General features: G+C 44.1%; 1 protein-coding gene across 5 annotated transcripts in view; it reads right to left on the bottom strand.

The window, feature by feature from the left end:
- Window positions 1-20,650, bottom strand: part of SLC25A26 (solute carrier family 25 member 26) — a 116,721-nt gene extending 96,071 nt beyond the window's left edge. For 4 of the 5 annotated variants that reach the window (XR_014545047.1, XM_083602402.1, XM_083602403.1 and 1 more), the window contains exons 1-3: window positions 20,524-20,646; window positions 14,665-14,821; window positions 11,530-11,639 (exon numbers count right to left, since the gene is read on the bottom strand). Coding sequence is in view for 4 of the 5 variants with exons in the window: in XM_083602402.1 (XP_083458528.1) it covers window positions 11,530-11,639; window positions 14,665-14,821; window positions 20,524-20,556 (300 nt within the window). In the remaining variant the exon portion in view is untranslated. Of the gene's footprint in view, window positions 1-11,529; window positions 11,640-14,664; window positions 14,822-20,523 lie in introns of all 5 variants that reach the window. The other variant, XM_083602401.1, reaches the window with a different exon arrangement.
- Between the last annotated feature and the right edge of the window lie 2,936 nt (window positions 20,651-23,586).

The following is a 23,586-nucleotide window of genomic DNA, read 5'->3' as shown; positions in this document are numbered from 1 at the left end:
TTTCTTAGCCTAATCCGATAAATAGCGTTAAAAGTAATGGATGATAATGCAGAGTTGGTTTGCTCATCCCATCCCCACCAAGGGGCAATGTGAGTCTAATGCTGATGAATCACACTTCAGGGTTACTGTGACCCACTGTCATGGACTGGCTGGGCACAGAGGAATGGTGGGGAGGCAACAGCTGGGCAACCCTCAAGGGAAGATGGCTCAGAGCCAGGGGATTGGTGGTGGAACAGCAGTGAGTGGTCAGAGGGAGAAGAGGGAGCAGACTAGGAGGAGGTGGTGTCAGAAGCTGAAGAGGCAACAAGGTTTAGTGAGCAGGAAGAGGCTGGGGCAGAGAGCAGTCCAGACCTAGAGGCAGAAGTGGAGGCTGGAGAAGAGAGGAGGCAGGCTTCTGAAGTAGCCAGGGAGTCTCCCCTCTGACTGTGAGGGACTCAGCTACACTGTCATAATAATAATAATACGTTTTGAACGTGTTATAAACATGCAACACCAGATGGTGCCAGAGAGCAAAAATGAATTTATATGGATTTTTACATAGGCTTCCCCCCCACCCGCCTTTTGTTGTAAAAATTTAATTTCTTATTTATAGCGTTTTTACCCTGTGTCTAGATCCACCCCAGCTCACCTCTCCCTGGTCTCCCAGAACACAAAGAGGAATGAAGAGGGCAGAGCAAAGAGAGACAAAGTGAAGGAGTCTCAGGTTGGTGGGGAAGGACCCAGGAGAAGAGGAGACTTAGGGAACGGTGGGAAGGCAGGGACTTTCAGTCCTCAAAACTGCCTCATTGGGGCAAGACCTACTGGGAACAGTTGGTGTGACCACTTGGCCTCTGCTGGTCTGGTTTCTCTGAATGAAGAGTTAACTTCACTGACACTGGGTGTTTTATTGCTGCCTGCCCCTGACTCTAGCTCCCAACACTCACTCAGAGGCCACTTACAGTATTCAGTGTGAACAACACTGCAGAGTTGTCATAAGCCCCCACCCCACTCAACGGCAGCCCGTTCCAACCAGAAACAAGGAGAATGAACTGCATTTGCTTTGTAATTTGCATTAAACCCGTTTGGAGGGTGTGTTTCTTAAAAAAAAAAATTAATTTATTTTTTAAAATCGCACTAAACAGAAACCAAGCTGCTATTACTGTCTCTGAAATCAATCGTTCTATTTCATCACTGCAGCCAACAGCAGCTGATAAGAGTTACGGTCTCTAATTTGATCTAACCACGTAGCTATCGCCACATCTTCCAGCACTTGATAACACTTATCAATTATGAATTCAATGATGTATTGCGTGAGAAAGTTTCCCCCTTTTCTTTTGCCGTTCCTGAATCTACTGAACATGCACGTATGGATTCCTGGAGGACGTAGAAGTACCAACTCATTTCAAATACTATTTGGAGGAAAGTAACAAGCTAGAAAAGGAAAGCATATTTGCTTTTCGGAGCCGAAACATTTGTTCAGGTGTCAGAAATTGTTAATTAGGACTCATCCTTTTCCTGAAATGGGGATATGCTTTAAATATACAGGATCCAATAAGTGTACCAATACTGCCATCTAGTGCTCAAGACTGCACTGAGATCTGTTTAAAACAGATTACAGAATTCAGTAATATCAGAAGAACATAACTTTGGCTTGTTTTAAAAAAACAGCCTTCAGTAAATACACACTTCAGCAGTTTGTGGCTCTAGATCAGTTGTGATTTGCGCTGTAACAATATAAACATTCCTCATGATCACTCGACTTTCTGCAACATGAGGAAAAGAAACATTGGCCTACTTTACAGGACTGTTGTAAGGATTACGGATATGGGAACTGTTCCAAACACTTAAAATGTGTGCCATACAAATGCCTGCAAAGTATAATTACAGCTTCCAGTAGAGACAAACAAAGATTTAGGAATTCATCTCGTGGTACAGGGAGGCAAGGAGGATATGTATTGCATGTACAAACAGCGAACTCCTTATCTATTTTATTTTATTTTTAAGACGTTTATATGCAGCCTAACTACCCACAGAAAAGGGAACAGAATTTCATCATAAAACAAAACACATTCTTAAAATGCCTGCTGGAATAAGAAAGTTTTGGTCGTGTGCCTGAAGTTCAGCAAGGAGGGTGCCTGTCTAACCTCAGGTGGGAGGGAGTTCCACAGGCTTCGGCCAGCTACACTAAATGCACAACATCTAGTAGCCGTGAGCCTGAGCCACAGGGGACTACCACCAGCAACTCTCCCAAGTATCTCAGTGATCAAGCTCATATATAAGAGATCGGGTGGCCCTTGCGATATCGTGGGCCCACGTTGTTAAAGGCCTCGGAAATTAATGCAAGGACTTTGAACCTGGCCTGGAAACATGGGTGGGCAGTCAGTGCAAGCTTTAAAGCGCTGTGTTAGCAGCAGGCTGTCCAGCTGCAGCGTTCTGTACCAGCTGAAACTTCCAGAGTTTCAAGGGCGGAAGCGCAGCCTTTCTATGAGTATGGATCCTTATGTAGCTGAAATGGTCAAGGGAACACACAGATATCAGGAGGCAGGATTTAGAATCCAAAACCACCAGCACAAGAAGCTCAGTGGGGACTGAGCATGCCCTGTGGTGACAGGACGTTGACATGGGAGAGGGGGACCAAGAGGGGGTGGAAGGGAGCATCCTGAAATGTGCAAGGCTGCAGCTATGAGCAGAAGCATCCCACCCTGCAATATTCTGTCCTAGGTTCCACTTGTTCATGTTACAACGACATGTTTTAAAGTTTTATTTGATGGTTAAATGTGTTGCAAACTGCCTTGAGATTTTTTCCTTTAAAATCTAAAGCGGTATTATTATTTATTATTATTTCTTCAGTGTAAAAAAAAGTGCCTAGACATTCCGTTGTGGCATCCGTAACCAAGGTTTAAGGTGCCATTTGGCAATTAGCTTATATATCTGAGTTTCTAACCCTGGCCATAGCTGTCAACTTTCAGATTTGAAAATAAGGGATCAGCAGCCTCACCTGTCCCGGGGAGCCTCGAAAATAAGGGATCAGCAGCCTCACCTATCCTGGGGACAGTCTATGGGATATCTAACAATTCAGGATAGCAGCGGGAAAAGGCGCTGGAATAAGGGAATTTCTCGCAAAAAAAGGGAAGGTTGACAGCTATGACCCTGGCTAGCACACTAGCAGTTAAGGCAGCTAAAGTCATTATAGGCAATTAACTCTTGTCTGCCATTTTTCCTATGCCAGCTGTCTCTCCCGTAGCCTTTCGCGTATTCGTTCTGCGGGGATAGTATGATAATAGGAAGAGCTGCTATAAGCCTCATGCACAGGGTAAAATGAAATGTACATATTCTCTCCATCTTTCTCCCCTCTTTTGCGCCTTGCCCCAAAGCCACACAAGCAACCTCTGGCCCAGCGAAGCACCAAGCCTGAGCGTATCCCGTTACCAGTTGCCGTCCTAGTGGCTAGAGTGGAAGTTGCTGAAAACACTGACCTGGTGACACAGTCTTGTTCAGTGAAGGCAAAGTCAATGCTCTGCAAGAACAGAAGACGAAAGCTACAGGGCTGGTTAGCAAAGGGGAGTCATGCACCAAGAGGGACGAAAGGCGGAAGCAAAGAGAGCGCAGGTGAAAACGGTGTGATTCTGAGTTCCCATTGTTCTTCCAAACCATCCAAAGTGCTACAAAGGGCACACGCAGGGGAGCAAAAATAGCTGAAGCCGAATAAAACCAGGAAGAGGCGAGGGAGCGCTGATCAACATTTGGATAATAGGTCACTTGGTGAACACAGCATGCGAGAAAGAGGTAGAAGGCCAAATTGCAAAGTTACCCGTATTTTTCGCTCTATAAGACGCACCAGACCACAAGACGCACCTAGTTTTTGGAGGAGGAAAACAAGAAAAAAAATATTCTGAATCTCAGAAGCCAGAACAGCAAGAGGGATCGCTGTGCAGTCAAAGCAGCAATCCCTCTTGCTGTTCTGGCTTCCGGGATAGCTGCGCAGCCTGCATTCGCTCCATAAGACGCACACACATTTCCCCTTACTTTTTAGGAGGGAAAAAGTGAGTCTTATAGAGCAAAAAATACGGTAAATTTTTGTGACAGGAAGACCATTCCGAGTTTGCTTATGGATAACAAGTTTGGTTCCCTGCCCCGCACTTTGCTCGTTAACATCTTCGACCCTGATGTCAAAACATTTGCATTGGTCTGGGATGCCTAGACTAACAAATGGAGAAGAATGAGGCTGGACCACAGGGTGAAGATGATGTATTAGAATCACACACACACACAATTGCTTGCAAGAGAAAAACTGCTAGCCTACTGTGCTGTTTTTCCTGCTTGCAGGAGTAACACCCCTCAACCTGTTTTCAAAAGCGATAGAAAACCCATTCCAGCCCTTCATTCAGCTGCAGGCGCAGGCCTGGCTTCAGACTGCGGCAACCAGGTGGAGTGCAATTGCCATCGCAGTCACAGCCCTTGCTCTGCTTTTGCTGCACACAGTCAGGAAAGAAAGAAAGAGCAGGTACAGACAGGGATGTCATTTTCAAGCGCAGATATGCATCTCCCAGAAGAGGCTTTGTCCAGAAAAGCGGCCTACAGATAAACGAGCTGACTTAATAAATTCAGTTCAACCTAGAGGCGCCTCAGCAAATAAGGACCCTCTACCACCCCCACCTCTCTCTCTCTCTCTCTCTCTCTCTTTCACACACACACACACACACACACACACACATATATACACACTATAATATAAAGTTACCAATTTTGCCAGGGGCTAGAGGAGGCGAGAAATCTAATCCTTTCACTCTTATTAAAAACTTCAACATATGCAACGGCAGAAAACTCCAAGAACCTTTCAAAGTAAGTATGCCTCAAAAGCACCTTTTTTCCTCCTTCAAACTCCAGAATTTTTATCATTTTAACTTGTTTTATGTGAACTTGTTATCACAGGCTGATATCATCCATCACTCCTTTTTTATCTCATCGGCTCATCACCTAATCAGAGGCAGGCAGGTTGGGATGTGATCAGAAAGAATGATTCAAAAGACCATCCGCATTACAGCCGCCGCCTCATGACAGAGACAAAGATATATCCGCGCTCCTGTCACAGCGTGAACCCACACCCTCGGCCTCCGAGGGAGGCAGCAGACACAGCCTGCAGACAGATGGCTGCCAGCGTCACCAAAGGTCTAATTCTTTCGCTTCTGACATCCTAAAAAAAAAATATGACCTAGGTTCCCTTTCATATACTTCCACAGCTCCTGCGGCAGAATCAGAAGTATGCAGGAATAAAACGTTCTGAAGTTATCCGCAGGGGAAAGAGATGAGGAAAAGATGGGCTGGACAGATTGCTGAGCTCGGACCAAGAAACTCTCCAGCCAAACTTAAAGCTTAGCCACTCAGCTTCACGTGCCGACTGCTTCTAAGCTCTGCATCTTTTAAGATGGCGGGCGGTAATAACGCAGCTTGAAGCAATTCGGATAGGGATTGCGAAACACTTTTGCGCTTTAGAAAAAACTAACGCCGGTTATTTGGATCACGGGTATCAAGGATTTTCCCTCAAGGAAAGACACTGCTGGGATGTTTTTTCCACACGAGACGTAACCGGCTGTGTTCTTAGATAAACAAGGTATACTATTCATTGTATCAAATCGTAAATTTCAACGGAAGTAACTCATAAAGTTCACCAAACAAACAAAGCAGAAGTCCCAGTGGATCAGATCATTCTCTAGTCAGTTCATGCATAAGGTCCATCCGTGTAATTCCACCTGTCTGTTCATAAGGTCCAAACAATCCACATGAAAGGTTGTTACAGTTCCACAGAATCCTTTCACAGAGTCTAAGACAAGGATTTCTGGAATAATGGCCTTGTTTTGTCATCCTGGGCTTCATCAGTAGTTAAAGCTCATATGTGATACTACAGGACAGTGGCTCTTATGGCAGACCGCAGCTACTACCATGCCCAGACTATGTTCATTCATATTTTCTTTTCATGGTAGTTATCATTAAGAGCTCTAACTAAAAGATCTATTTATTTACCCAGAATCAGGTAATTGTCCCTAGTTCTTTTTTTGATACCTTGCATGTGCTGTTGATCTAGCGACAATGCTACCGTGTTTTTACACGGATGGCATTCATATGCAGTTGTGAATTCCTGCTCCCCTCCCCCCCCCCCCCGTAACTTAGAAAAGAGTGAATGTGTCATAGGACACCCTTGCAAGTAGTAATTGTGGGAATGGTTGCTTACTGCATGCTACTTCCATTGAAATTTCAGGTTTGATACAATGAATAGTATACCTTATTTATCTAAGAACACAGCCGGTTACGTCTCGTGTGTTTACTGAGTATGCTTTACGTGACCATAGGTTTGTTTGTTGTTGTTTTGCTGGGATGTTTTTTCCCCGGCATTGAGGAGAGAGGAAACTGGGGGTGTACTTGATGGCTGCCACTTGGCCTTCCGTGTTACCCAGAAACCCACTTCTCCTAACATCACCTCCACCAAAACTCTTGTGAAGGAGGAGACTGGGCTTCATCAGAGTTGACTACCCAATAGCCTTATAAAAGATGTTGGGGCACCCTAGCTTTGTGGAGGACCCTCTGATACAGAGTGAGAGTGTGTCTCTGGAGTGACAAGTGCATTTTCCAATCAACCTCTTAGCGGGTGGGCGAGCCCACAAGGGAACAGCCCTTTAGATGAGGGCCGAGCTGATCTATTCATGGCTGCACACTTGGATAACTCGGGTAATCTTGATGGACAAGTCATTGCGCATGCTGCTGTTGCCATGCCAGCTTTGAGGCAAATATTGCATTTTGTTATTGGGGAAGCATAAACTGCATGACATTGGAACCATTTTAATCCATGGAGGCCCAAGTGGCGCAGGTAACCTTATGCTTGGACTACCGCAATGTGCTCTGTGTGGGGCTTCACTTGCGACTGGTTCATGAAGACAGTACCATCCTGTTCACCAGTCCACAAAAAAGTATGCATTTATTTTTAAAAAAAAATGTTCATAAACAACAAGAGTTTGCCAACAGGTCAGAGATCCAAGTACAGTGGTACCTCAGGTTACATACGCTTCAGGTTACATATGCTGCTAACCCAGAAATAGTGCTTCAGGTTAAGAACTTTGCTTCCGGATAAGAACAGAAATCGTGCTTCGGCGGCGCGGCAGCAGCAGGAGGCCCCATTAGCTAAAGTGGTGCTTCAGGTTAAGAACAGTTTCAGGTTAAGAACAGACCTCCGGAACGAATTAAGTACTTAACCTGAGGTACCACTGTACTGGAGCAGCCAGGATGGGATGGGGGAGTATGCACCCCAGAAAAGAAACACATGATAGTGTAAAAAGGTAGGCATTGGAAAGATTCCTTGGCTGGCTGGTTATGTATTTGACAGATTCTAATTTGCTGGTTTCAGCCTTTAATTGTGTGATTAATCTGCTGGCGGCATCTGCAGCTCTCTGCCTCTATTCATCTTTATTTACAGTCAATTTCCAGCTGCAGCCTGAATTTGAGCTTCCTTCCAATATAACTGCCCTTCTTCTCTGTATTCTCCACCAGGTCCTAATGGCAGGAAAACACATTTTCTCTGCAGCCCCCCCCCTTTTTTTTTGCCAAATGTGATGCTGTTTAGGAGCCCTGGCAGAACATCCAACATTTGCATGACAGAAAGAGTCTTGAGTAGTTTATGAATATTTCAGAAGCTAGCATGATTCATTCAAGAGACAACTCCTGCCGAGGCCTAGGTTCTGCAACTTGCAGAACATCAAGATTTTGCAGCCAAGTGCTTCAATGACTTTACGACATGGCAGCTTAATCCCTGTACACAGAATGCATTTACGGAGCATGTGTTCACATGCAATTCACTCAAGGTACAGTGCGCACTTTGGAGATTGTTTGGAAATACAGGAGATCCAGCCAAGATATGCAGTCAGGCCATATTGCTCAAGCTTTACAGAGCAGGGGTGCTTCCAACCTGCCCACACTTTTGAGATCCGATTCAGACCAGATGCCTGTCCCTATATGACAGAGAGAGCAGATTGCAATGTGGAAAGCTAGCATGAAATGGAGCAGTCTTGCCTATAACTCTTTGCACTAACACAACAGCTTTCTATATGTCAGAAATGTTTGTGATGGTGAACATTTAAACACAAGAAGGCTCTGTCAGCATCCTGAAGTTGTAAAGGTAAAGACCCTTGGACGGTTAAGTCCAGTCAAAGGCGACTATGGAGTGCGGCGCTCATCTCGCTTCAGGCCGAGGGAGCCGGCATTTGTCCACAGACAGCGTTCCGGGTCATGTGGCCAGCATGACTAAACCGCTTCTGGCACAAAGGGGCACCGTGGTGAGTGCCAGAGCGCACGGAAACGCTGTTTACCTTCCCGCCACAGCGGTACCTATTTATCTACTTGTGCAGGCATGTTTTCGAACTGCTAGGTTGGCAGGAGCAGGGACAGAACAATGGGAGCTCACTCTGCTACACAGATTCGAACTGCCGGCCTTCTGATCGGCAAGCCCAAGAGGCTCAGTGGTTTAGACCACAGCGCCACCCGCTCCCTCCTGTGAAGTTGTACCCTTCTAGAAAGATTGGTGCCATTGTTATAAGAATTCTTAGGTCTCAAATATAGAATAAATGTTCATAAGTGCACAAGATGAACACACATACATAAGTGTATAAACCACATGTCTGTACAATTCTGAAGCCATTCTGATTCTTAATGACATCAAGATGGACCCTGAGGTCCAGCGCTGAGGGCCTTCTGGCAGTTCCCTCACTGCGAGAAGCTAACTTACAGGGAACCAGGTAGAGGGCCTTCTTGGTAGTGGCAGCCGCCCTGTGGAACACCCTCCCACCAGATGTCAAAGGAAAAAACAACTACCAGACTTTTAGGAGACATCTGAAGGCAGCTCTGTTTAGGGAAGCTTTTAACATCTGAAGGACTATTGTATTTTAATATTTTGTTGGAGGCCGCCCAGAGTGGCTGGGGAGGCCCAGCCAGATGGCCGGGAGCATAAATAGTAAAAATATTTATTATTATTTATTATTATTATTATTCCCCTAATATTTCCCTAACCCTCTCCAAAAAAAATCCCTGCATTGCAGGGGGTTGGGCTAGAATATCCCTTCCAACTCTATAATTCTATGATTCTATTACTCAAGTTAGACTCTACCGCTTGTGTTATTTTGCATGCAACCCACTAGTTCTCCATTCTTTTGTCAGAACCCTCAAGAAACACACTTAGAATCAGGAGCCAAAAGCTGATGCCCTGCGTAGATCTGGAGTTGTCTCTCAGTGCATCTACCTAGCCAACACAGGTCCACACTCTGCACTTGTAAAGGAAAAGAGCATGAAAACAACAGAACTGAGTCCAGCCGGTGGTAACCAACAGGATTCAAGAGCATTGCTTCCCTACTCACATGAAATCCCATGGCTCTGAAGCGCCTCCAGCTTCAAAGCCGGGGAGATAACAGAGGTAGCGGCAATGACCAATTCTGCAGAGGCAGCTGTCCTGCAGGGGGACACCCCTGTTGGCCACAGGAGAGAAAATCAATTCCCCCAAAGGTGCCTAGGAATCCAGAAGAAACGGCAGACACAATAATCTCCTAATCAGCACTGCATTCTAGAGAAGGGCAGCAATTTGGCAATAGCCCAGCTGGCCAGAAAATGCTAAGAGAGGCGTCTGCGCAATTCTGGCACACAACAGCCCTGTTTAGGGAAGTTTTTAATGTTTAATGCTGTATTGTGTTTTTCATATTCGATTGGGAGCCGCCCAGAGTGGCCGGGGAAACCCAGCTAGGTGGGTGGGGTATAAATAAATAAATTTATTATTATTATTATTATTATTATTATTATTATTATTATTAATTACTACTACTACTACTTGTGCTTTTGGCTCATTCCTTGCAGAGCAACATACAAGCCGCTGGTTGCAACCAAGCAATTAAGACATTTGGAGGGATGTCGAAATAATAGCCTTTCCCAGTGGTTACGGCTTGATTAAAAACCTAATGACTAATCAATAAAACTATAATTACAACTTTCACCATTTTGCGTGCAATTTGGGACACGCCAAAAGGGGGGAGGGATCAATCAAGTAAGAATCGATAGGAGGTGGGGAGGAGGGGAATGAATCTCCCCCTCATTTGCCTCACCTCTGAGGAAACTGAACCAAACTCCAAATTTCAAATATTTTGCAGCCTGGCTTCTTATCAAAAAGAAGAAGGAAAGACGTGTTAAAACCCACACACACAAACACACACATTTTAGAAGGCGTCTGCAGAGTGCTCCTTTGACAGGGAGACAGTCGCCCTGAAATGTAACTGATGTTCTAAGGGAAGTCTCTATAGAAAATGCTTCTCTTAACAAGAAATAAGATTCTAAAGCCTCAAATAGCACAGTAGCTGCAATTTCCGTCCCGTCCCGTCCCCCCCGCTAGAAAGAACATGGTCCATCCAAGACACTGCAACTCTTTCTGAAGGGCTCAGTGGAAAGCAACGGATGCATAGCAATGTTTCTCTGGAGGGCAGCCCACAAGTGTCTCCTGCATCTACCGCCAGAGGCTGTGAAAGACAGCAGCAGCAACATGACAAAGTCCTGGCCCAGGAGGACTTCGACTCAAACCAATTGCTTAAACTTTCAGGCCAGCAGAGAACCAGGGTAAAACGTACCATACTTTTCTGTGTACAGTGGTACATCGGGTTAATTCGTTCCAGAGGTTTGTTCTTAACCTGAAATTGTTCTTAACCTGAGACACCACTTTAGTTAATGGGGCCTCCTGCTGCTGCTGTGCTGCTGGAGCACGATTTCTGTTCTCATCCTGAAGCAAAGTTCTTAACCCGAGGTACTATTTCTGGGTTAGCGGAGTGTGTAACCTGAGGTACCACTGTATAAGACACCCCCATGTATAAGACGCCCCCTATTTGGGGGGACTCAAATTTAAGAAAATGGGGGGAGATGGCACAGAATTGTCGGCTTTTTTTGCGGACGGTTGCACAGAGTTGTTGAGCTTTTCTTGACGAAAATCGCGCACCCACACGCGTCGCAAAATCCGCCACTAGTCTGTCCCCTCACCAGCAGAAGCTGCCAATCGCCCGCCCAATCGTCAGCCAATCAACACCACCCATTGACGCAGCAACCAATAACACGCACAATAGCTGCTAACGGCCGCGGCAGCAACCAATCAAACGTCCACCTATGCACTACCCATGTATAAGACGACCACCACTTTTAGCATGATTTTTAAAGAAAAAAAACTAGTCTTATTCACAGAAAAGTACGGTACATAGAATCCCCCCCACCCAGCATAGTAACTCTTGTGCATTTTATTTCATTTTAAATATATTTTAAAGCTGCCTCAAGATTTTCAGTTAACTGGCAAGATATAAACACTCCAGATACCGAACCTGCCCTGCTTTAGACCTCGTGATACATCTTGTCCCTCTGGATATAGATCAACGCTACCAATGGGTTCGTTATCCTTCCAAAGCCTACATTAGGCAGCCGATGGTGGCAGAAATCCCTTGCAAAATGACCCCCCTCAGTCGGGAAAAACAGATTCAAACTTCTACTTACTACTTCTCCCAAGGAAGCGGCCAGCATGTGCGTGAGAGGAGATAAATATGGAGAGGCATCTTTGCGGAGCGTGGCTTTTGTAAACTCGTAGGTGGCAAAAAAGGCAGCAGCTGAAACAGAAGACATAGTGTCTGTTAAGCTACTCAGGGGTCCCCTCCGATAGCACATGAAACTGTGGGTGCAACGTCGACTACACTTCAAGTGCTATAAGGTGAAGATCTCCTAGCATCTCGCCCAAGGCAAGTGTCCAGACAAAATCCCTGCCCCACTGCACATCATTCAGAATGAAAATCTCCAGAAGCAGGGAGAAGGCAGTGGCCTTCTAGCAGTGCTAGAAAAAAACCTACAGTGGTACCTTGGTTCTCAAACGCCTTGGTACTCAAATAACTTGGAACCCAAACACTGCAAACTCAATGAAGTTTTAAAAGAAAGGTGGGGAATTACACTGCAGACTGTACATGAATGAGGAATTCAACATTCAAGTCGGACTTCCAGGTGTTCAGAAACACCAGCTCTAGTCACCTTTTATTGTAAATATTCCCTTTTCCTTAAAAAGCCACAAATCCAAAATACCAAAATGGTGGCATAGAAGTAAAGCTAGATGTTGAAACCGCCGCAGTAGCGTATTTACTCGAGTCTAATGCAACATCAAATCCAATGCGCACCTTAATTTTCACAACGTAATTTGGCCAGAAAAGGTGCGCATTAAATTCAAGTGAATACAGTATTTTGCACGGAAAAGGGGTCTAAAAATCTGCCTTCTGTCCAATCAAAGGCCGTTTAAAATGCCTAACTCTTGCTGCATCCCAATAAACAGAAAGCAGTTCAGAATGTAACACTGTAATCCATTTACACAACAACCTGTGCGTAAGTCCGATTGAGCTCAACTGAACTGAACTTCTGAGTCGATGTGCAGAGGATTGTGCTGTAAAAATGCAAATGGTGCAGAACAAAAGGAGTGAACTTTGCCAAGAGGAAGAGTTTTTAATTGTGTGACAGGGCTCCTCTGTCTGTCGCCCTCTGTTGCTAATCAAAAGATGCTTATCATCTCCAAAAGGAGATAAGAGCAGAGACGATGGAGAAGAGAAAATTTTCATATCATCTTATGAAGGGCTGGGAAGGTTTGAAGGTGCCCGAGGATGCTTCTGTAAACTTTCAATAACATCCACCAGCCGAAGTCAAGCTGAAAGTGCTCAGAAAGAGTAAGGGTATTGCTTGACCCTGCTTCTTTAAGTTCATTCAACATTTATAGCAAGCCTGTTCAAATGTAACACTAAGCCATGTTCTAGTGATATGCGCTAGGGAAGCAGCAACAGCAAATTTGTAACTGCAGTGTGGACTCCCAGCATTTGAACACAGCAAAATTATGGTTTTAAAAAGCAAAACCACAGAGTCATAGCTGTCAACTGTCCCTTATTTGGCGGGAAACTCCCTTATCCCAGCACCGTGTCCCACTGCTGTCCCTTACTGATGATGTCCCTTAAATTTCCCGGGTTTCATGCTCGCCCGGCTCGGGAGGGAAGCAGCGGCTCAGGGTCCTCCTCCACGCGAGAGAGCGCTGGCGCCGTCATCCTGGCGCGAGGAGTTCTATCGGCCCTTCCCCGCCCGAGAGGGGAGAGGGAGGGAGAGAGACTCTCGTCCGTGAGCCCGGAGGCGGCATTGGTGGTGGCAGCTGAGGAGGCGGCCTGAGGGAAAAGGAAGAGAAGGGGATGGGGAGGGATGCAGAAGGGCGGCGCTTCAGCGGCTGCTGCGGCGCCGCAACCATCTCATGCCGTATTGACAGCAGCCGTCAATCCTACCAATGTATGTAACTCTTTACAATAGCAAAATCCCTTATTTTGGCTGCTGATCCCTTATTTTCGAGGCTGCTGGTCCCTTATTTTCAAATCTGTAAATTGACAGCTATGCACAATACTGGGCTAAATGTGAAACAGAGGGAAGAATTCAACAAAGCAACAGAGGAGACTGCTCTGTCAGTGTGGGCAGAAGGGCTTGCACTGACGAAGCAAACTCTCCTCTCCCTGCGCTGTTCTGGTTGTTCTCCAAACCCAGGCTCTGAGTCAACTGGGGGGGCGGGGCATGCAGGGAAGGAGAACCAGTTAGTTGAATCTGGCCCATAGCAGTTAAGGGATTGAGCTACAATGAGGGTGTGCCCTGTCTGAATCTCTACTAGGCCATGTACTTACAAGGCGGTCTTAAGAATCCACTCTTTAAGCCTCAGTCCCCATCTACACCCTCACCTGCAATATGGAGACAATTATACTGACTTGCCTCTGAGTTGTTGCAAGGATTACAGCCATTTCATCACTTGTAAACGTGTTACCTATGATTATTATAACCATTACTTCTAGATCAGGGGTTCCCAAACTGTGGACTGCAGACCACCAGCAGCCTGTAAGATTCATTCAGGTGGTCTGTGGCATGTCTGTGAAGAACCCTTACCATCTGAATCCCATAGAATTATATGGAATTCAAAATGCAATACAGTAAAACACAAGTATAAGAAAGAAAAGGAGCAAAACGTACAACTGAAAACCATCCAGCATCTAGCACAGAACCTTACAATTCCCGCAGTGGAGGAAAATAGAAGAAGAAGAAGAAGAGTTTGGATTTGATATCCCGCCTTTCACTCCCCTTTAAGGAGTCTCAAAGCGGCTAACATTCTCCTTTCCCTTCCTCCCCCACAACAAACACTCTGTGAGGTGAGTGGGGCTGAGAGACTTCAAAGAAGTGTGACTGGCCCAGAGTCACCCAGCAGCTGCATGTGGAGGAGCGGAGACGCGAACCCGGTTCCCCAGATTACGAGACTACCGCTCTTAACCACTACACCACACTGGCCCAATTAATAATAATTAAGTGGTCTGCCAAGACGCTCAGTAATTTCCAAGTGGTCTGGATGGGTGAGTTGGAGAACCACTGTACTAGATAAATCCAAAATTTTATCTGGTCTGATTTCTCTCATGAAAGAGAAGGATAATAGTATCCAAAAGATAAGGGGCCTATTTTCACACCATCTTGATGCCTTCAAGCATTTTTCAGAAGTACTAGCAAAGTTCAGGCCTGAAACCAACTAGCAGTTAGTTAAGAGGCAGCAGCATTGATCACAAATACAGAGCATATAAATGGCCTCCTTACCATTTGGAAAGGACCCTACAGCAATGGAAGGAACACCAGCATAGATGCCACGGAAGCCACCAGCCTTCTTAAATCCTTGAGGACTCTGCAGTCTTGTCTTGACTGTATCCAAGGGGAACAATATCAGGTCAACACACACTCCAGCTAGCCCACCAGCCTTCGAAACAGAAAAGAAAAATTTTCATGTTAACTGGAGTGGGGGGTGGAGAAGAAGAGGAGGAGGAGGAGGAGGAAGAGGAGGAGTTTGGATTTGATATCCCACTTTATCACTACCCTAAGGAGTCTCAAAGTGTTTAACAACCTCCTTTCCCTTCCTCCCCCACAACAAACACTCTGTGAGATGAGTGAGGCTGAGAGACTTCAGAGAAGTGTGACTAGCCCAAGGTCACCCAGCAGCTGCATGTGGAGAAACAGGGAATCGAACCTGGTTCACCAGATTACGAGTCTACCGCTCTTAACCACTACACCACACTGGCTCTACTGGCAGGTCAAGTTAAGGGCACGCTGGGCAGGTTCACATGATTAATTTCTCAGTTTAATAAACCAGAAAATGTACAAGTTGTGCAATGGCGCACAGAGCCTCATTTCTGCTGCTTTGCTCCTCCCTTTGTGCAAGCAGCTGAACAAACCAGGTTTCAGGTTTTACCCCTAGCTTCCATTTAAGGGCAAACCTGGAAACGCTGCTTTACCAGTTTGCAAGCAAAACAGGATATTAAGCCAACTCTAAGCCACAGTTTTAGAGCCTGGGCATAGAATAACACAAAATCAGAGGGACAACCACCCCAATAAACTTATCCTTGCTGGTCCTGATTCTGGAGTTCACACAATATTAATTACACACACACACACACACACACACACACACACACACACACACAGAGGGAGGGGGACAGTTGCTATCTAATAGCGGCAGGGAACAGTCATCACTATCAGGAAAAATAGTCAAGGTGGCCACACCCCACTCACTTTCATTTCACAGAAATCTCTTAGACAGTACCTGTACATTTTGCCCCATAACTACAAGGGCTAGTAGATTATTTTGATTTTTTTTTAAGAGCACTAGTCACCCACTAGTACTCCTGAACAAAATTTTCAAAGACAGATTATAACTGTATCCAGACCCTTGATCATCTTGGTTGCCCTCCACTTGCACGCATTCCAGCTTGTCAACATCCTTCTTAAATTGTGATGCCCAGAACAGGGCACAGTATTTCAGGTGTGGTCGGACCAAGGCAGAATAGAGTGGCACTATTACTTCCCTTGATCTGGACACTATACTTCTGTTGATGCAGCCTAGAATAGCATTAGCCTTTTTTGCTGCTGCATCACACTGTTGACTCATGTTAAACTTGTGGTCCACTAAAAACCCCTAGATCCTTTTCACATGTACTATTAGTAAGCCAGGTGCCCCACATCGTATATTTGTACAGTTGGTTATTCCTGCCTAAGTGTAGAACCTTACATTTGCCCCTACTGAAATTCATTTTGTTAGTGAAGGCCCAGTTCTCCAATCTGTTACGGTCATTTTTAATCCCGATTCTGTCTTCCATGGCATTAGTTACCCCTCCCAGTTTGGTGTCATCTGCAAATTTGATGATATACACATATTATGTTGGAAGGATATGCCATTAGCATAAGAAATTGCTGTGGAATACAAGTATGCAGGAACAGCAACAAAAGGACATGAACAGATAGCTAATATTTATGAATTGATAGAATTATACTAAGCACCAAATTGTAAACAGGACCAACACAGCCCCTGCGTATAGTATCTCTCTCATGCAGCCATTTTGAACCAATTCAAATTATTTCAAATCTGCAAAGACACAGGCAGGTCAGACAAGACTACATTACCAACTGGCCAAACAAAATATATCAAGAGGCTATTTATTTAGAAGATTTGTAAGCCACCCTTTAGGGCACACTGTCCTCACAAGGTGGTTTTCACAGTTAAAAACAAAACATCACCACGACCATTGCAGCAATAAAATACTCCACCAACCCCTTAATTTTTAAGCAGCAGCAATAACATGGTTTAAAAGAACAGCACACTAAATTTAGACAGACACAGGCTGGACTAAAAATGACTTTAAGGGCCTTTGGCATTTCTCTAGAAAGGGAATGTTAACGGTACAGGGTCACAAGTGAAAAGGCCCTGTTCTTGGTTCCCTCCAAACTAACAGCTTTCACTGGTGGGCCAGAAAGAGCAAGGCCTTGGGTGCAAATCTTAAAGTTCTGGCAGGTTCATACAGGTGAAGAGTCCTTCAGATAACCCAGTCCAAACCATTTAGGAAGGAAGATGAACTTGTGGCCCTCCAGGTGTTGCTGAACTACAAGTCCTATCAGTCGCAGCCAACTTGGCCAATGGTCAGGGATGACAGGCAATATCTGGAGGGCCACAGATTCACCCTCAATAACTTGTGCCCTTGAAGGCCAAAACCAGCACTTTAAATTGGGCTTAGAAATGAACAGGAAGCCAATATAAATAGCAAGGAATTGGTGCGATAGGATCACCAGTCACCCACAAGCATTTTAATTGCTGCATTCTGTACCAGCTGCAGTTCCCAAGCCATCTTCAAAGTGTAATGTGTATTAGGTGGGCTAATAAGGATTTCTATAAGCTACTAAAATGTTGATAACATACCTGCAAGACTTCATTACCACATTGCAAAATTAAATGGTGTTGTCTTAAAACACATACATACACACACATGAGCAGCATGTTCTTCCAAACCAAGGCCCAAAGATACATCAAATGTTCATTTTCTTTGAAAATAAATCAAACAGTAATTAATTTCAGCTCACAAAGTACTGCTGAATATCTTGATAGCAGAAGCCCAGGGAAGCCACCCCCACTTCCGATATTCTTTTCCATACCATTCAAGAGGGACTCACTGGCCACAGTTAAAGTTTTAATCAATAAGTTAATTACTCTTCTAATCAGCTTGGCTATTTTGCATGCATTGATTTTGCAACCCCCTGCAAGTTATATCCTTCTAGCTTCTTCTCCATCACAATTCTTATCTGTAACAAGTGATTAAAAAGGGGGAAAACAAAATTGATCCAATTTTAATCTAGCCACCTGGCAAAAAGCATGAATCAAAAGTTACTAATTGCTTCTTTGGATTTCAAACTTCTGTATCTTAAACGTAATTTAAATTCATGAAGTGGCTAATGGAGCATCTGCAGGAGAGCACAAATATCTTGCTGTTTGTTCCATCTGTGGAAAACCGTAATGGTTTTTTGTTTTGTTTTTATCACAACATGGGGATTTAGTCACCCCCTTTTGCAATGCTACATCTGCAGCTTGAAAGCTGATAAATAGAAGTATTTGCATGCAACTGCCTTTGCAGCTCAAGGCAAATGTGTTCTGTCACCTTTGTGTGTAGGGTTTCTAGTTTGGGTCTGCTTCAGGGCTGTGATGGTGAGGGGCCTGGACCTGTTTAACTTCGAAAATGTTTGAGGAGAGCCCATAGCACAGTGAATGATCTGCTGCATGCTGTCAGGTTCAATCTCCAACATTTTAAAAGAATTTAAGGGAAACAGCTTTGCCAAAACCTTGACAGTCAGAGAAAACAATAAAAGGCCAGCATCTGATAGGGTGTGAGTATAAGTTGACCTTGCTGCTAAATAGTATAATGTAGCTTCATAAGAACATATTCTCAACTTACAAATGGAGAACTGATAAATAGTGATGGTCAATTATTACTTTAATTAGTTGTTATACAACTGACTCACTTCTTGTGCGCATTTAACTTGCACAATTTCAGCTTTACATGCTTGGTGGCTGGCTGAAATCGCACACACAAGGTAAAGAGCTTTTAAACTTACTATTTTCATTGAGGTGATACAATGCTATGCCAAATTAGCAACATAATATGTTCAATGTTTCTAATTTGTTAATTTTATTTTACAATACAGTGGTACCTCAGGTTACATACGCTTCAGATTACATCTGCTTCAGGTTACAGACTCTGCTAACCCAAAAATAGTGCTTCAGGTTAAGAACTTTGCTTCAGGATGAGAACAGAAATCATGCTCTGGCGGCACGGCGGCAGCAGGAGGCCCCATTAGCTAAAGCGGTGCTTCAGGTTAAGAACAGTTTCAGGTTAAGTACGGACCTCCGGAATGAATTAAGTACTTAACCTGAGGTACCACTGTACATTTGTTTTTCTAAAACTGGATAAAAAACAGATTTACAAGGCATGCTCCTATGCTGGCGGTTGGTTATAACTAAAAGCCACCAAATGCCAATTGTTTTCCCAAATGGTACAAGGAAAGAGAATGAAAATCAGTACAATTAAACAGGAACCTGATAGTCTAAAATACTCAGCAAGGAAGAGGCCACGAAAGTCCATTACTGTGTGGGGGAGAAAAGTCAGGCTAAATTATAGATTAGGCCTCTAGTGCAGTATGGGGTTTGTTTGGGTTTGGGTTTTTTGTTGTTGTTTTGGTCATGTTATTTACTTATCCAATTCCATGTTATTACACAAATATATGCAGGATGTGTTACAATGGATATAAAGCTACTAGTCTGTAATGGGGCTGATAAAATGTTGCTTGGGGGCCTGCAAATCCTCCCCAAATTTGCATGAAGCCTGCAACTGCAAGAAAATAAATTGTATTGAACTTCTTCCAAAAAAATATGCTAAGGATTGGATTGTTAAATCTTTCTAGACCTCCAAGAGCTACTCAGTATAGTGCCATGAATCGCAAATTAAAAAAATAGTATTTTATATATGTTCTCCTCAAACAAGGTAACTGCCAAGAAAAAAGTCAGGTATGCATATTCATACCCAGAAATCATCCCTTATTCATATCCTTACACACTTCTGCAATTTTATTCTGTAGAGATTGGTATTCTTAAAAAAAGAACAATCTGTAGTGGAAAACTTGAGAATTTGCTCAAAGCAGGGTTCTCTCCAACCTATGTTTATGGTTTACAGATGCAACCCTAATCCCAATTACCTGTGAGTAAACCCAACTGAATTTGATAGGACTTACTTCCTAGAAGACATGGTTAGACTGCACTGTAATGCTCTCTACCTCACACTAAGCCATACATACTACTTTCCCGTATACACTGCTCTGACAACCTACAGAGTTAAGGTTGCAAATCCTGCAATCTTAGATTTCCAGAGATTAAGTCTTATTGAACTCAGTTGGTGTTACCTTTGAGTACACAGGCATAGATAGGATGGCACTGTAAGTGGTTTTTTAAACCATCACTTGACAAGCAACATCCTTCTAGCTTCTCATCACATATCTGTAATCAGCCATAACTACAACAAATAAAACTAGTGCTTCTGAGTGTTTTTTCCTTTGAATTCCTTTTCTCAATGTGTGCGCACACACAAACACAGGCTCCGATCCTAACCATGCTTATGTAGGAGTAGGCCTAACTTCTACCACCACCCTGCCATTCTGATCACCCACCACAAGATGGAGAACAAACCTGGAGGCTCCCAGAACGTTTAAGATTCTTCAGGAAGCTCACACAAACAAGCCAAGCTAGACACATTGGGGATAGTTAACAAAGCAAAACAAGCTCTCTGCCAAACACACTGGCAGGACAGTTTGTACGCACAAAACCTTGAACCCATTTAGGATCCCAGTTTAGGTATCTGAAGAAGTGTGCATGCACACGAAAGCTTATACCCAGAACAAACTTAGTTGGTCTCTAAGGTGCTACTGGACAATTTTTTAATTTTTTTTTTTTATTCCAGTTTAGGAGGGTCAAATCTGTAAATGCCTTTAGGCTGAACAAAATCTCACCACCGGGTCGTTCATCCCCACCCCCGCCGCCCCACCCTTTCCTTAAATGAATCCGGCAACGCTGCTTGCGTTTCCTTCTCTCACCGTCAGGGAGACCAAGAAATCCCCTCGATCCATGTGCGCACAAAACGTCAGCCGCACGCTGTAAACACACCCGATACTCGTTCCACATGGGCGCAGCCATATTGAAACCTTCCGCCCCACCCCCTGGTCTGTCACATGACCAGCGCTTGCTCAATCAGCTTCCGCTAACGAAGAGTTCACAGGGCCGAGCGCTTGCAGCAGGCGCGTGCGCGGCGTCGGAAAGCGAAGCCGCGGTGAAGCATTTGCCCTCTTTTCTGTGCCCTTGGCACCTTCGTCTGTCGCTTGACCGTACTAATGTCTCACTACAAAGGAAACTGATCTGTAGAAAACACAACTTGGGGGAAAAGAGACAGTGCACGTATTTTTGTAAACTAAGAAATAATTAATAAAAATATATTTTTTAAATAGCAGAAGGATGATTGTAACCCATTTTAGGCTGTAGACGAGAAATACCTGTCAATCGTGTGTGTGGGTGATGTTTTATCTTTTTTGTGTTATGGAATATTTAGTAGTGTGTGTATGTGTGCTATTAAGCAGTGTTTATACACCCTTTAAAAGAGAGCACGCTATAAAGGATAACTGATAGATAATGAAGCGGCTCCCACCCACCCTATTAAATTACAGTATGGGGGAAAGCTAACAGCTTGGGGAAATCTTTCAGCTAATAATACTACAGAAGAAGCAGAATTCTAAAGTTTATTAAGCATAATAGTTAATTCCAACCTGGCTTCCCTTCTTGCAGCAATAATCTTGATGAAAACTATTCACAGGTAGTCTTAATAAAGCAGATTAGCAATAGCATGCAACTTTAAAAAGAGGACTTGGAATGTGTGCTGTTTAGGTATTTAAGCAAAGGTTTTCATTGCTCCTCTTCACAATTTGCAAACATTGCGTTCAGTTACAGATACCATGCAGAGAAATGAGGCATTATAACTTCATAGCCTCACTTACCACACTGTAAAAAATGAAAGCTAAGGGCTTTGCATTTAATTCTGTGTAGAATTCATTTGATGTTAAGAACTGAGACATACACAGGGTTTTTAGGAAGAAATATGGGAAGCTGCCTTATAATACCAGGCCCAGATATGTGTCCCCAGAGCCCAGTATTGTCTGTTTTGACTGGCAGCTACTATAGGGTCACATGCAGAGGTCTTTCCCCATGACCTGCTACCTGAACCTGCTGATTTAAGATTCTGGGACTGAAGCTGAGATCTTGTGCATGCAAAACACATTCTCTGTCTCTGAGTGATGCTTCCTTACCCCACCACCACCACCACCCCAATGCTCTTGTCCATCACTTTGACATAACCACCTATTTTTTTTAACTTCAGTGCAAAACTGCTCTGTGTAGTTTTCCAGATACAGACCAATCAATATGATTTATTTTTTTACCACAAAGGATTTTCAAAAATATTAAGTGGACTTTTTCACGTTACTGCAATTTTCTCTTCATTTTAAGACTAACTTTTTGTTATCATTTTGAGGTGAATAGTCTTTCTTCCCTAACCATGATTGTGGCTGACTCATTTTTCTGGTTTGCTGTGTGACGCATGACGATTTCGGAAAGGAACCTTTACTGCTCCTCTCTTCCTGATCAAGAAACACCAGCAATTGGGGCTGACTGACTGCTGAAAAAAACCCTTGGGAAATGTAAAGGTAAAGGGACGCCTGACCTTTAGGTCCAGTCGTGACCGACTCTGGGGTTGCAGCGCTCATCTTGCTTTATTGGCCGAGGGAGCCGGCGTTTGTCCGCAGACAGCTTCCAGGTCATGTGGCCAGCATGACTAAGCCGCTTCTGGCGAACCAGAGCAGCGCACGGAAACGCCGTTTACCTTCCTGCCAGAGCAGTACCTATTTATCTACTTGCACTTTGACGTGCTTTCAAACTGCTAGGTTGGCAGGAACAGGGACCGAGCAACGGGAGCTCACCCCATCACGAGGATTCGAACTGCTGACCTTCTGATCGGCAACTCCTAGGCTCTGTGGTTTAACCCACAGATCACCACCTTTCTGCTTTTTGTGAAATGGTGCAAAGAGATCTGCACCTACTCCTCATCTTTCCCTTCCCAATGGCTCAATTTAAACCATAGGAATTCCAGGTTTATGTTTTAAGGACCACCTGAAAGCTGTCAGCTCAAAATTGAGGGTGTGGGAGCCAGGAGCAGTAACTGAGATCCTGTCCCCATCTCCTCTGCCATTCAAGGCATCGTGCACAGCACCCATGCAGAGTCAGAACTGCGATAGGGTGAGTGGGGCCCTTGCTCCAAGTGGGAACCCAAATCATGATTAATGTTATGTGTGTGTACACGTTATTAAAATAAATATTTTTTATTTTCAGTGATACAGTGGTACCTTGGGTTAAGTACTTAATTCATTCCAGAGGTCCATTCTTAACCTGAAACTGTTCTTAACCTGAAGCACCACTTTAGCTAATGGGGCCTCCTGCTGCTGCCGCACCGCCGGAGCATGATTTCTGTTCTCATCCTGAAGCAAAGTTCTTAACCTGAGGTAATATTTCTGGGTTAGCGGAGTCTGTAACCTGAAGCGTATGTAACCTGAGGTACCACTGTATAGCGGGTGATACTGAATGTTATTGGGGCTGGTGGTGAAACACAGTTGTTGTTGCAACAACCACAACAACAAATGATGTGTAAAGGTAAGCTGACAGCAGCTGGGCAGATGTTTCAAAAGCAGGGTAGAAGTGCAAGGTGCCTTTCTTATTAACTGCTTGCATCTCTTTTGTCAAAGTTTGGGTTCCTTTTTGCTCTCCTTATTTGAACAAAAGTTCAGTTTTTAAAGGAAGCCGCCCTCTTGCCACTTATTAACTATACAGGCATCCTCTTGGCCCTTTCTTTTTTTTTTTTAAATTATATTTTTATTCATTTTCCAAAACAATAATACAAATTGTACAAATTTCCATACATTTGATTCCTTTTTGACTTCCTTCAACTTCTCTGATAATCATCCGTATTTACATCTCAGATACGCATTTCTCTGTTTATATTGCCATTAATCTTCCCTCCCTCCTCTATTGCTTTTTAACAATATATCTCAACTTTTACA

Source organism: Podarcis filfolensis (genome assembly GCF_964270895.1).
Source record: "Podarcis filfolensis genome assembly, chromosome: 2".
NCBI classification, from domain to species: Eukaryota; Metazoa; Chordata; class Lepidosauria; order Squamata; family Lacertidae; genus Podarcis; species Podarcis filfolensis.
The sequence above is the reverse complement of the archived record's forward strand: the minus strand, read 5'-3'. Positions and strand labels throughout refer to the sequence as shown.